The 12,700-nt window shown below is 40.7% G+C and overlaps 1 protein-coding gene across 1 annotated transcript; it reads right to left on the reverse strand.

The window, feature by feature from the left end:
* Positions 1-610: 610 nt before the first annotated feature.
* faxca (failed axon connections homolog, metaxin like GST domain containing a) lies at positions 611-11,819 on the reverse strand. The gene is made up of 6 exons (XM_023430265.2): positions 11,355-11,819; positions 8,237-8,372; positions 7,685-7,881; positions 7,290-7,507; positions 6,467-6,583; positions 611-5,047 (listed from the first exon to the last, which is right to left on the reverse strand). The coding sequence occupies exons 1-6, from the start codon at positions 11,612-11,614 to the stop codon at positions 4,749-4,751; spliced, it is 1,227 nt and encodes a 408-aa protein (XP_023286033.1). The 5' UTR covers positions 11,615-11,819; the 3' UTR covers positions 611-4,748.
* Between the last annotated feature and the right edge of the window lie 881 nt (positions 11,820-12,700).

Here is a 12,700-nt window from a genome sequence, read left to right on the forward strand (position 1 = left end):
TACAGCTACGTGTTCGACACTCAGCCACACACACACACACACACACACACGCGCACACTCACACATCTGCTGCCTCCGACACTGTACGCCATCTCTGACTCACCAGAGATGGTTTATTCTCTGGTGTCATTGTCAGTCCTGAATTGTCTCCTCTGTCTTGTGTGGATGAGATCTCACAGGGATCCTGCACAATGGTGACAGAAAAGCAAACCAGCCAAAGTCATCAAATATCAGTCATCTGTCCGCGACTGCTTGTCTCTTTCCCTTTTCATGCCCCCTTTTTCTCGCCCAAACCCACGCTCACGTCTCTACAGTGGTGCTCCCACGACTTGCCTTTTCTCTTCCTCTGCCCTCCTTTTTCTCTCCGTTTCTCCAAAGCTCCAGCACGAGCACAAAGAAAAGGGCAGAGAGCTAATCCTTCAGCATTGTTGGGTGGGCTTAGTATTGTCGTATGGTAGCAAGCACAGAGGGAGAGGGATTATGAGACAGATATATGCCAGAGTATACCCACCTCCAAGTGCTGATACAGAGCAGTTTCTGCATTTTCTTCCTCAGGTAGATATGATTTTAACTCTCACTGATGCACACAATAACTCAAACAAAACAAGAGGAAAATACCACAGCTATATTTAATGAAATATTATGATTAATCCATTGTCATACAGCTTTTTATCTCTATGTATGATACATTCATAAGAATCTTTTTTTATTTTTTATGTTACAGAGCGTTTTCTTTTAAGTCATCTTCGCATATTCATTTGCTTTTTTTTTTTTTTCTCCAGCTTTCTTATTTACAGTTTGATGAGATTCCACCAAGTGTTTGAGCACACACAACACCAAGAGACAATGCTATATGGCTTCTACGGTCTACAAGCAGAAATCTCAACAGGAAAGTGACACACACACGACCCCTGACCTTTAACTGCTGAGGAACACTGAGACAGATGAAGTTGCCCACGGACACTGATCTGGAAGGAGTTTTTCAATTTTCCCAGTAATGGGTGAGTTTTACAAGAGGGAGTGAAGACACTCATCATCAGCTGAACAGCAGGATGACTGACCTCACCCTGCTCTTGGTCAGTTCAGTATTTCACTTCAGTATTTCATCTTTTTTATTTATTTATTTATTTATTTTTATGGTTTCGACATTACTTTTTGCAGCAAATGAGGGACTAACACCAAACTTCCTTAATATTGTGATATGAATAACATAATAACAGTTACCAAATTACATCTCAAAACATGGACAAACATGCAATCACGGCAATGACTGGTAATGTGAAAATATGCGTTTTCTTCAGTGTTACATGTCAACAGAAGTCAGAGGATCTACATTATTGCACTAATACACAGATCAATAAATTAGTCTGATAGGAATTCTCAGCCAGAGAACAAAACACATGTAAACATAAGAAGAAAAGTGCAAAATAATAAAAAGAAAATCTTTTTTTTTTTTTAAATTCAAGCACATCCACCATCATTATCAGTAATATAGCAACATAAAATAAATAGACAAATAAAATAAATATGACACATAAAAACATAAGTCATATGCTGGCACTGGTATAAAGTAAACAGCTTTAGGAGTCTGTTTTCATAAGGCTAAATCTGACTATTGATGAGAGAAGGCAAGAACATGCAGGCAAGGGGGTTTTAAGACACAAATCGAAACTTTTAAGTTAATTTTTTTTTTCAGTTTCAGACTATATTATTGTACTTAAAATCAACTGCAGCACATACCCACACATGAAGGCGTTACTGTCCATGTGACTAGTGTCTCCGTCCTTGATTTGAAGCCCAGCTTTGAGATGCTTTTGATAGAGAACCCAGAATGTAAAAGCCTTATACAGGAAATGATGATTTTTGCTGTCATTACCTCATCATTAATTCTAACTCGTCAATATCAACATCAATGTCCCACCTAAACATCAGATTCATAATGGTGGCTTAATGACATTACATCTGTATACCTGTTTGCTAAGTACTAGATTCCATTTATGGCATCATTACTTCTTATTTCAAAATGTACTGCTACATATTAATGCTACATGTTTTTGATCCAATACAAAAATTTTCCTTGTCAAGTCGAGCCTCATCCAGTTTTGAAGTTGGCTGTCGATATTTGAGTTTTAAAAAAATCCAAAAAGGATAAACTGGTCGATATTCATGTTTAAAAAAAACTAATTACAAACATTTTTGAGGACGATCCCTTCATAAAAGAACTGTGACCAACATATGTACTGAGTGAGACATTTAGTGGTTGAAAAAAACTTTGTAAAAACAATGTGGACACACTATTCCCAAATTATCACCAAGATATTTTTGGCATTTCTCTACTGCAGTTTCTCGATAATTACATACGGCAATTCAACTGCATTAAAGCCTGGTCACAGCAGCAGTTAAAAAGGAAAGAATTTTCCAATGAATTTGAGGTCAACTTTAATTAACTCTGACCCACAAATTTGCACTGTTGACCAATAACGAGCCAGTGGTGACCTCTGAGGTGACAGAGCGCTGGAGAGTCCAAAATGGAGGAAGCTCTCGTAGCTTATTAGCTGTGTTGAACAATTGATTGTTCTACTCTAACTGACTGTCATGAGACAGGAGTCAATGGTACACATATGAATTTCTGAGAGCTCCTGTGATGAACTGGTGCTAGCCCAGCTGGCTAGCAAGTTAGCAGTTAGCTCACCAGCTACAGCTGTTCACCAAGTATCCCTGCAAATATAGACATTACATCACCAAACTTCTAGAGCCGAATCTTTCACAAAGATGTGGTGTGAACAGGCCTTTAAGCTAGTATTAGTCGATATATTGGCCTGGCGAATAAATCGGCCTGTCTCTGTTTAAAAACCTCTGTGATGGCCCTGTAAGGATTCCCTTTCGTTCCTAACAGGAACAATGTTTTAAGTTGGACCATGAATAAGAAGCAGCATCATCACTATAACCACCACACTATCACTATTGTCTTTTTCTCAGACAAACACATTTTCTACGACCTAAATGAAACAACATTGAAATCATGACAGTGAGTGTTAGGGATGAAAAGCTCAGCTGTGAATCCTCATCAGTGCGTCATCATTCACACACAGAGGGCGACTCATCCATGCGCAGCATGGACACAAGCACAAAGCACATACTGTATACCCCCTTGCAGCCATATAAGTAGCAGCCATATGTGCATTTGCTGAATGACAAACACACATAAGACGTGCACCTCGCCATCACACACCCCAAATACCACCCACCCTAGCATAAAATTAAAGATGAACAGAGTGGACCTGTGTCTGCTCTCTTATTGCTTTACATAATGTTTTCTGGGCAATCCATCATTTTTGAAACATGAGGCATCTGTCACAAAAACTTAACTGCTGAAAGGAAAAAAAAAAAACCAAGATCCATCAGCTACATCTTTGCCATCTTTGTGTGGCTGATTTGACCAGAGCCACCGCAAAAAAAAAAAAAAAAAAGCATCACAAAATCAAACTTAAATAAGCCAGCAAACAAATGTAGATAACACTATCCATGAGAAGTGTAAAGGGACATTTTCATTGGCACGTGCCAGCCATGCACTTTCATTCAGACTCTATGTCTATTTAATCTATTTCTACATGATTGTTTGACTCATGAATGCATGTAAAATGTCTATCTGATCTAAAGCTAATGTCCTCAATGACAATCCTAACAACTCAGGAGCCTGACAGGGTATATGGTCATACTATGCATCTGATGTGTGACAAAATCTTTTTTTTTTTTGGCAAAATAAGTGTCTTAATAAGACAAAAGATAGTTCCAAAGTGCTTATGGCAGATTGCAGTTCACCATCCATTATCTTCCATGAAGTATTACTGCACTATTTAAATATGGGCAGCAGGCATTACTCCCAGCTGTGGGGAAAGACACACACAGGCGGTCATAGGGCTCCTCATACTGATCCTAGACCAGCAGAGTGGGTATTCATGGCGACTATTACAAGACAGGTTGGTCATTATGTCCAACACATACGGGATTTTATATAAGAAACACCTACATTTTTTACACCATATGACAGAGGGGATGATATTATATTTGCAGGCTATCTATACTATTTATACTCTTATAGAATCAAATATTCTATCTATTAAATCTGAGAATCAAATCAGATCCATTTATATATTTACACTGAACTGTGTTCATTCACATAAATCCTGTACAGTTTCCCTACGTATCAATGTCATATCAATACAAGGCATTTAGGGGTTCCGTTGAAAACACACAAGGCTGGGTGGTGCAAGTTGCTACGAGGGACAGCAGGGGAGGGGGGGTCACAAGCACTTAGTTGCCAAGGTTACAACAACGGGATGACAGGTAGAAGGTTGTGACTGCGGATGATGTCGACCACGTGGAGGAGTTTCTCAGCAGCGGCGTCATTTACTCCTGGTTTTCATGCTTCTAGTTCCTACTTTTCATTCTTTTTTTCTGCATCTTTTCTCTTTTCCTCCACTTTTCCTTTATATGCTGCCTCTTTTTTCTTCTGTCCATCTCTGACTTTTTTCCTTTTTGACCTATGCCTCACTGCCTTTCCTTCTGTTGCAATCATTCCTCCACTACAGTGTACCATCCTCAACTTCTCCACCAGCACAGGCGACAACAAAAATACTCCCCAGTTATTTTCTGTTCAAAGAGGTAGGGGACATGTGTGCAGGTGGGGATGCAGCACCCTCCTGTGGTGTGCGCATTTGTAGTGTGTCCTGTAAGTGTATGCTTTGTCAACACTTGAGCTGGTCTATTTCAGAGCACTCTGTGTCCATGTCAGAGTCATATAGCGAGTGGCCTGTAGGGTCGCTGTCAGGCGACGGCGGGTCCTGTGGCGTGTGGGTGCTTGGGGTGTGTGTGTGTGTATCGTCCTGGAAAGTGTCAGTACGGGAGTAGAGACCCAAATCGGGGAGTTTGGACTCGCTGCCCTCTGTGATATCGTTGTAGCAGAAGTCCTCCAAGTCCACAAACCACTCAGGCCAGAAACGCCGGCGGATACGCTCACAGTACATGGCCAGGTTGATCAGCTCACCTGGAGGGAACAGACAGCTGAGTGGGTAAGGTGCTGTGAAAACAGCATGCAGTCTGACTCATGAATAAAACACAGCGGGCATTAGAGCTAAAACGATTTGTCAATCAATCGATTTGTCATTCTGCAGAACAATAAATGGCAACAACTGATTTTTTTATGGTTCAAGTAATTTAATTTTTCAAGTGAAAATATCAAACATTTTCTTGTTCCACCTTCTGAATTGTGGAGATGTGCTTCTTTTTCTTTGTCATATTCAATACTAAACACAATATTTTGTTTTGTTTTTTCACTTTTTGTTTGACATTTTATAGATCATATATTTAGACCAAAACAATTAATCGATTATCCAAGACAATGAGCTACAGATGAATCAATAATGGAAGTAACCATTAGTTGGAGCCCTAACTGGGGCTCTGAAGAAGATCGACAAGACAGAAAGAAAACAAGAAAAAATTCTGTGTCCTTTAAATTTTACCTCTATCAAAATAAAACATCCCGAGAGAGGAACATCACTTTTTAGTTGCTTTTACGTTTGCTACTAGTGATGAGACCGGCGCCTTAGTCAATGATCAGATTTTTCTATGTTTCAATGTTTCAGGTTCGATTCACTTCTATTCACTTCCCTCCTTCCTACTCAACATGTAAATTTCCCTGATCTGTCCTTGTTTAGATATGACATGGTGCTGTGGTTGTCATGGAGACTGTCTTTCCGCTGGATGACCTGGGATTAAGTCCTATGTCGCCTGTCATCTTGAGCGAGATAACCTAATCTGCTCCTTAGGTACCGGTCTACGGCAAAAACTGTGCTCTGATATCTCTGTAGGAAGGCGAGAAAAGTCACAATCAGAATCAATATCAAATATGATGCTATAATTATTACAGAGTCTTCAGGATAGTGAGTACAGAAGTTCCATAGAATTAATTAAAAACTGATTACAGATTGAGATAGAGAGGTATGGTTAAAAAAAACAAAAAAAAAAACACGCTTAGCTTGCGGGGGACTCATCCTTTTTCTGTGAATTTTGTTTCAAGCACATTACACTTGAAACAGTGAATCATATCTGCACATCAGTTCTGTGCTTGTGTTAAGCTGTCAAGATAATAATAAAGGAGAGATGTGTTTGACTCTTTAAAAGAGACAAATGTCAAACACACATAGTGCAGTGCGTATAAAACGTTATGGCAGTGAACATGTCTTGGGTTCAGCAATCTAAAAGTTATAGTGTTATGTGATGTTTTAATGATGCTGCCCTTACAGTGCATACAGTCAAAATAGCTTAATGAAGAGCATGGTTTACTCTGTTTAAAAAGAGGATAAAATATTTAATATTATATACACAGATGTTTCCACCAGCATATGATAGATCTCTGCAAATACAGCTGAAACTGTCTGCATGTCGCCCATTTTGACGGGCTTACCTTTAATTAGCTGCTCTGGACGTGTTCCTGGTAGCGTCCACATAGCAGGGGCCAGGTGACTGAACACTGCAGCGTCTACTGTTGAAAGCTTAGAGCCCATGAGGTACTTCTTATCACCTAAGACAGCACACAGAAAAAATGTCACGTTAAAAACACACAATCATTGCATAAGTATGCTTTCCCTCTGTCTGTATTTTCAGACATTTGGATTTTGTTACATAATCTTAACTTCTGACATTAAAAATAATTTTTATACGGGAAGTGTATGGCCGCATGAGAAGGAAAAATAATGAGAGATCCACTTCTGGCCACAAAGTAAAAGGCTTCAGAGATGAGTTGATGCCTTTAGGCTTTGCAACATGTAACCTTAGGAAGCACTATTTATCATGGCTCAACAACATTTCCCACTGCATCCTCTTAGATATGTCTCTCTAAATATGTCTCTCTGCCACAAACTGCCAGAGGTTGTGTTCTTCTTTTAGGCTGCAATGTTAAGTTTCACCACAGGAGGTCCGTATTGAGCTATCCTGCTATCCACAAGTACAAACATGACAGTTCTTAAGACACACACAGCCTTTTGCAAATAAAAATGTTTATCTGTTTGCAGGTGTGCAAACAGATAAACACAATGTGAACACACAGGTGACAAAGTCCATAAATGTCTTTGGCTACACAGTGGACTCATAAACACAAAAGAAAATACAACTGTGCTGCACTGACTTTTATATGGCCAAATGTAATATATGTATGTAATAGATTCTAACCTTCCAAATCATGAGCATCAGTATTAATGAATTTAAAAAATAACATCTAGATTTGTCACCTAGCAGAGTGGCCAGGGTGCGCATGTCCTTCTCCATCAGGGCGTAAACCTCCTCCTTAGAAAACCGCCCGATCCCGTGCCCGTACATCTCCCTCTTGACAATCCCACCGGTCAGGTGACTCAGGATCCACTTGAGCAGATCACTCAGTGGCCCGCTCATCGACAGCATCTTCTGGGTCTCCTCCAGGTTGTCCACCCACTGACAGTAAGCTATGGTCCTGGGACACAAATACATAGACATATACTACCAGTACTACAGCTGTTACTGCAGCAAAGACTGTTAAGAAGAACCTTTGGCTTGACATTTCTCAGCCATGTAAAAGTAAACAAAAAACACACTCTGAATCTATATAAACAACAATACTGAAGGACAAAAAAAACCACTGGTCCCTTACCAGTAGAAATGTTCCTCCACCATTTTGGTGATGGCACGGGACATAGCCTTCTCCTGTGGCGTCAGGGTCTTGTTGAGGCTCACACCCAGTCTCTCCTCCAGGAAGTCGATGATGAATTCGGTGCCACACACCTGCTCCTGGTTGTACTCAATCCACGGCATCTTTCCCTGCGGTGAAAGCTTCCCATCAAAGTAGTTCTGCAGGAGAAAATGGATTCAGGGAAGGCAGGGGGAGGAAAACCATGATAAAGGAGAAACAGAATAGAGAAAGTGGTTGGTGATAAGTATTAGGTGAATTAAATTGTAATTGGATCAAGAGAAAACATTTAATGGAAATTTTAATTATCCCTTGCAGGAAACTGAGTGATTGCAGACAGCAGCAACTTAGAGTTTGACAATAATTAATCACAGCAAAAGTAATTAACGCAAAAGAACAAACTATGGATTTTTCCACAAAAAATGGACACTCACTCTCAATTCTAAACATACACTTTTAAAGAGACAACATAGTAATGTTTTATATTCTGTCACAGACATATAAGCACCGTTTTACCTGGTAGGGCAGGTCAACCATGCGGAGGTAGGTCTCCATCTTAAGGCAGAAAGGGGACAGGGACGGGGCGCCAGTTTTGGGCCTGGAAAACTGGTGGAGTATGATGGCATCTTTAGAGTCCAGCTCTTCCTCCTTTCTGTGTGGAGCAAAGAATGACAAGGCAGCACATCAAGTAGGAAGAAAGGCTTATAAAAGCAAACTCTCTCTCTCTCTCTCTCTGTCTCTCTCTCTGTCTCTGTCTCTCTCTCTCTCTCTCTCTGTGTTTTTTTTTTAGTTTATTTATTTATTTGATAGGGACAGTGCAATTTAACATAAAACAGGGTACTAATGTGTTGCACAAAGAGTTTATAGCTATTGCTAATTCTCGACTCTAGTTGGACTTTTACATGTTTAATGGAATTAAAAGTCAAAAGCAAAAAAAAGTGTGTGTGTGTGTGTGTTTATATACTTGCATTACTACTGCTGTGGAGACATATTTCTGTTCACAGTCACATTATGGGCACTTGCCTCCCATTTGGGGACAACAAGCCAGTTCCCACAATGTTAACCATTCAATTAAAGGCTTAAACTGTTGGGGTTCAGGTCAGGTATCTTAAGGTAAAGCTGGATTACCAACAATGCAAAGCAGCTCACTGACCCAGGGGCCACAACATTCTCAGGTTCATTGTTCATTATTTCGGTTAATATTGTATTCAAGTGGTCTGTATATTCCTAAATAAAGTTGTATCTAATCAAATTAACATTAATTAAGTAGTATTCTATTATAGGTGTACCAGTTGCACTGAACTTAATGGGAATTTGAAGAGAGCAAAGGACGTACACATCGCAATAAGGCTGATTTTCCTCTGGGCTAACTAACAGTTTAATGCAGCCATGAGGCTTGGGTAAGTCTCTAGGGCATTAATGGAAGTCACACAATATCCTTCTAAGTGACAAAAACAAGTCAGTGTGTGTGGGCTCTGTGTGAGAGCCAGTTTCAGTTTTAACCTCCTAGGACCTGGCGTCCACATATGTGGACCTCACATTTTGGGTTTTCTAGACCACAATACTAACTTTTTCTCAACAAGGGCCTGGTGACCACATATGAGGATATTATACTGCCACTCAGTAATCGAAATTTAAAAATAATGTCCTCATATGTGGACATCATTTTTCTCAGGTCCCAATCAGCCTAAATAGCAAAGAGAAATTAAAAATGCATGCCATGCAAGAGTTCGGGTCTTAGGAGGTTAAACCATTGCAGCATTGTGAGGACATTTTGTCACTCATTTTAAAATTAATGGTTAGAATAAGATTTGGGATTGGCTAAATGGACTGCCCTTTTGTAGTCTTATCAACCACTCAAAGTACTTTTCACTCTATCACACACGCACACATACACACTGGGGGCAATTTGGGGTTCAGCATCTTGCCCAAGGACACTTCGACATGCAGAGGAAGCTAGGGATCAACCAACTGACATTTCAAGTAGTGGACTCTACCACCAGAGCCACAGCACTGTAATGATTAAATGAGGGTCCTCACAAGTATAGAAGTATAGTGTGCCTGTGTGTGTGTGTGTGTGTGGGGGGGGGGGTAAAATAGGCTATCATATGATAAATCAAGTGATTGTGATTGAGGGAATAAATCAAATGATCTGCAACCAAGGTCTTTTAACTGGCCCTGAGTGACTGTCAGCCCTGGGCCATTTGCACTGGCTGAGGGACAACTGCAGTGTGAAAATAATAAGGCATACCCTTCAGAAAGATTATGGTGCATTCACGTGGATAGTGTTGGAGATGCACACTTAGTTAATGGACAAGCACGGGCCTACGAATGACAACAAATTCACGTGGGCACAATGCAGAATTACAGGGAGCTGTCCAATGTGAAAGGTGCTGAACCGTAAAAAAACACAAGCCGCAGCCTGAGAGCAGAGGAGCTGTCTGTTCCACTTTGGTGCTCAAATGCCCGCTGACTCAAAGGCAGTTTTTAATAGGGTAACGTGAATAATGCATTGCTGTTTGATACAAAAGCTAGTATATGTATATATGAATATATCTGCAATATTTCACTGCACAACAAATGGCCTGTATTTCCGCCATGTATAAAAATCGATCAACAACAGCTATAAGGAAACCAGTCTGCTGCGTGTAAGGCCAACAGACCAGAATGTCACTCGTTGTCAGCAGAAGTAAAAATCACATAAATATCAGTTTTAATTTTCCTAACGACTCCAAAACTGCACCGCCTCCGTATGACTTTTGTTGTGATATCAAGTGTCCTTCTAAGCTGTGTTGTCGTACAGCTGTAGGCCTGGACTGCAGTTAACCCGAGACAGACTCGCTCTATCAAACCCCCAGTCCTGACAATGAATATTCAATAAAAATGAATGCAAATATAATTATATCTGTCACATAACCTTTTTCTTTACAACTACCATACCTGGCTTTGGTGTTTTAATGTTTACATTAGAGGTTGTAAAAGGCTTTTTCCTGCAGTGATGTAGACTGAAACCTAACACCGAAACATGTGTATGAAAGCTGAGGGGTCACAATAAAGCAAACAAAAGGTGAACCTACACCATGTCGCCTCGTCCTTGAAATACAGACAAATGAAAGTGACCTGCTGTCACAATCTGTAATGTCAGTTCATGTGAGAGGGGAGCTGTGTGTAATAGGCCCTTGGGCTGGCAGGCTAACCACTCAAACAAACAGCATGGGAAATGAGCCATTATCATGGTTTTATAATCGTTATCATTTTTGAAAGACCGACGCCAAAATAAAAGCCCATGCAGTAGATCAAGCTCACATCATTAATTCATAAAAATAAGCCAATAAAGATGGAAATCTCCTGATGTGTGTGTTTGGCTGGGGGGTGGAGGGTTCCGTTACATCATAACCCACCCACTCACGATTCCTTATTTTCCACCGACTCCGCTCTCACCCCGCCCAACCTGCCGAGATTAAGTAATATCAAACCCCAGTGAAAATACAGCAGAGCTGGGAGATCTGGAGTGACAATATGAACACAATACGATCCACAGAGTATGCTCTAGCCCAAGAGGCCTGACAGTGGGAAGTGATGAGCTCTGCAGCCTCTACAGTGACTCCTCTGACAGCCTCTGTGTTATTGGTACCTGATGGCCAGCAGTTCGTGCAGCAAATAAGCAGCGGCAGCGAGCAGAGCCCCTCCAGTCAAATACAGCGTTTTCCGCCACCACGAGTCCGAGCCCAAAGCTGACATTATCCCGCCGTAGTCCTGCAGTGGGTAGGCGATAATGTACCCATAAAACGAGAGCTGCTCATCGGAGCCCAGCAGGCCGGAGGAGAAGCTCTGGTTCTGGCCAAGATCAACCACACACGACCGCGTCCAGGCGAACCCGACGCGCCAGTACATGCTCTCTGTCTCCGGCCACTTTCCGCCTCACTCTAGCAGCTCGGGGCTTCATTAGCGGGGGCTTCATGGGTGCCGAGGGCCGCGGGTACTGGGCGACTGGGTGAGCAGAAGCCGACTGGACACAAACATCCCGCCCGGGGCTTGTCCCCGCAGCGGGGTCGACATCCTCCGCAGCCCGCTCGGAGCTCGCTGGTTGTGGCCTCCCTCCTGTCACTGTCAAGGCAGTGAAAAGACACAACACAGCTTCCGGTTACATCTTACAAAATAAAAGTGGTTTTAAGGATGGCGTTTTGCAACGTTCTTGGACATATGCCAAATAAAAACATACCTGTTTCTTGCTTCCTACATGTCCTATTCAGAATTTGTATTAGATATTACGGCAAGGCAGATTTACCCAAGGGTGTATTGGTCTCAACATTGGTAGCGACACAGCAACCCCTCCAGACCTCAAAAAGAAAGTCTGTCTGCTTATAGAGATATGTTACATAAATATATATCCATCCCAAAGCCTGTCAGTATATGTTCATATTATATATGTAGATATAAAAGATAGACATATATGTTAAAATTTAATTAGAAATTATTAAGAAAGTCATATATAACCATCTATTTTTTAATCAATTTTACTATGAGTATTTCACATATGTTATAAATTATATCTTCATATTTCCAGAGGATGTATATATGTCATAACAATACATCCTTTTATAGGTGACATATATGGTAACATCACTTTTGATATAGGGACATACGCCTACGTCATATGTCATAGGTCATAGTATAGTAAGCAATGAAAAAATACCACAGTACAATAAGGTATAAAAACATCAACGTATAGTAAGGGATAAAAAGTCATAGTATAATGAGGCATAAAAAGTCATAGTATATTAAGGCATAAAAATTACATATCATAGTAAGACATAAAAACTCAGTAAGGCATAAGAAGTCATAGGATAATAAGGCATAAAAATGTCATATTATAAGAAGGTATTAGAGTCGCCAATAAAATGACTGCTCATCATGTCTTTGGATTTGGGGGAGGAATCTGGAGTATTCAGAGAAAAACCACGCCAGCACCGGTAGGAC

Source organism: Seriola lalandi, unplaced genomic scaffold (genome assembly GCF_002814215.2).
Source record: "Seriola lalandi dorsalis isolate HSWRI2012SDOR001 ecotype SW California unplaced genomic scaffold, Sedor1 jcf7180002054901, whole genome shotgun sequence".
Taxonomy (NCBI): Eukaryota; Metazoa; Chordata; class Actinopteri; order Carangiformes; family Carangidae; genus Seriola; species Seriola lalandi.

Coding starts and splice junctions, on each gene's coding strand:
- faxca (XM_023430265.2), bottom strand. CDS start 11,614: ATGTACTGGCGCGTCGGGTTCGCCTGGACGCGGTCGTGTGTGGTTGAT. Junction 8,373..11,354: donor CACGAACTGCTGGCCATCAG/GTACCAATAACA, acceptor TGCTCCACACAG/AAAGGAGGAAGAGCTGGACT. Junction 7,508..7,684: donor GTGGAGGAACATTTCTACTG/GTAAGGGACCAG, acceptor TTTGTGTCCCAG/GACCATAGCTTACTGTCAGT.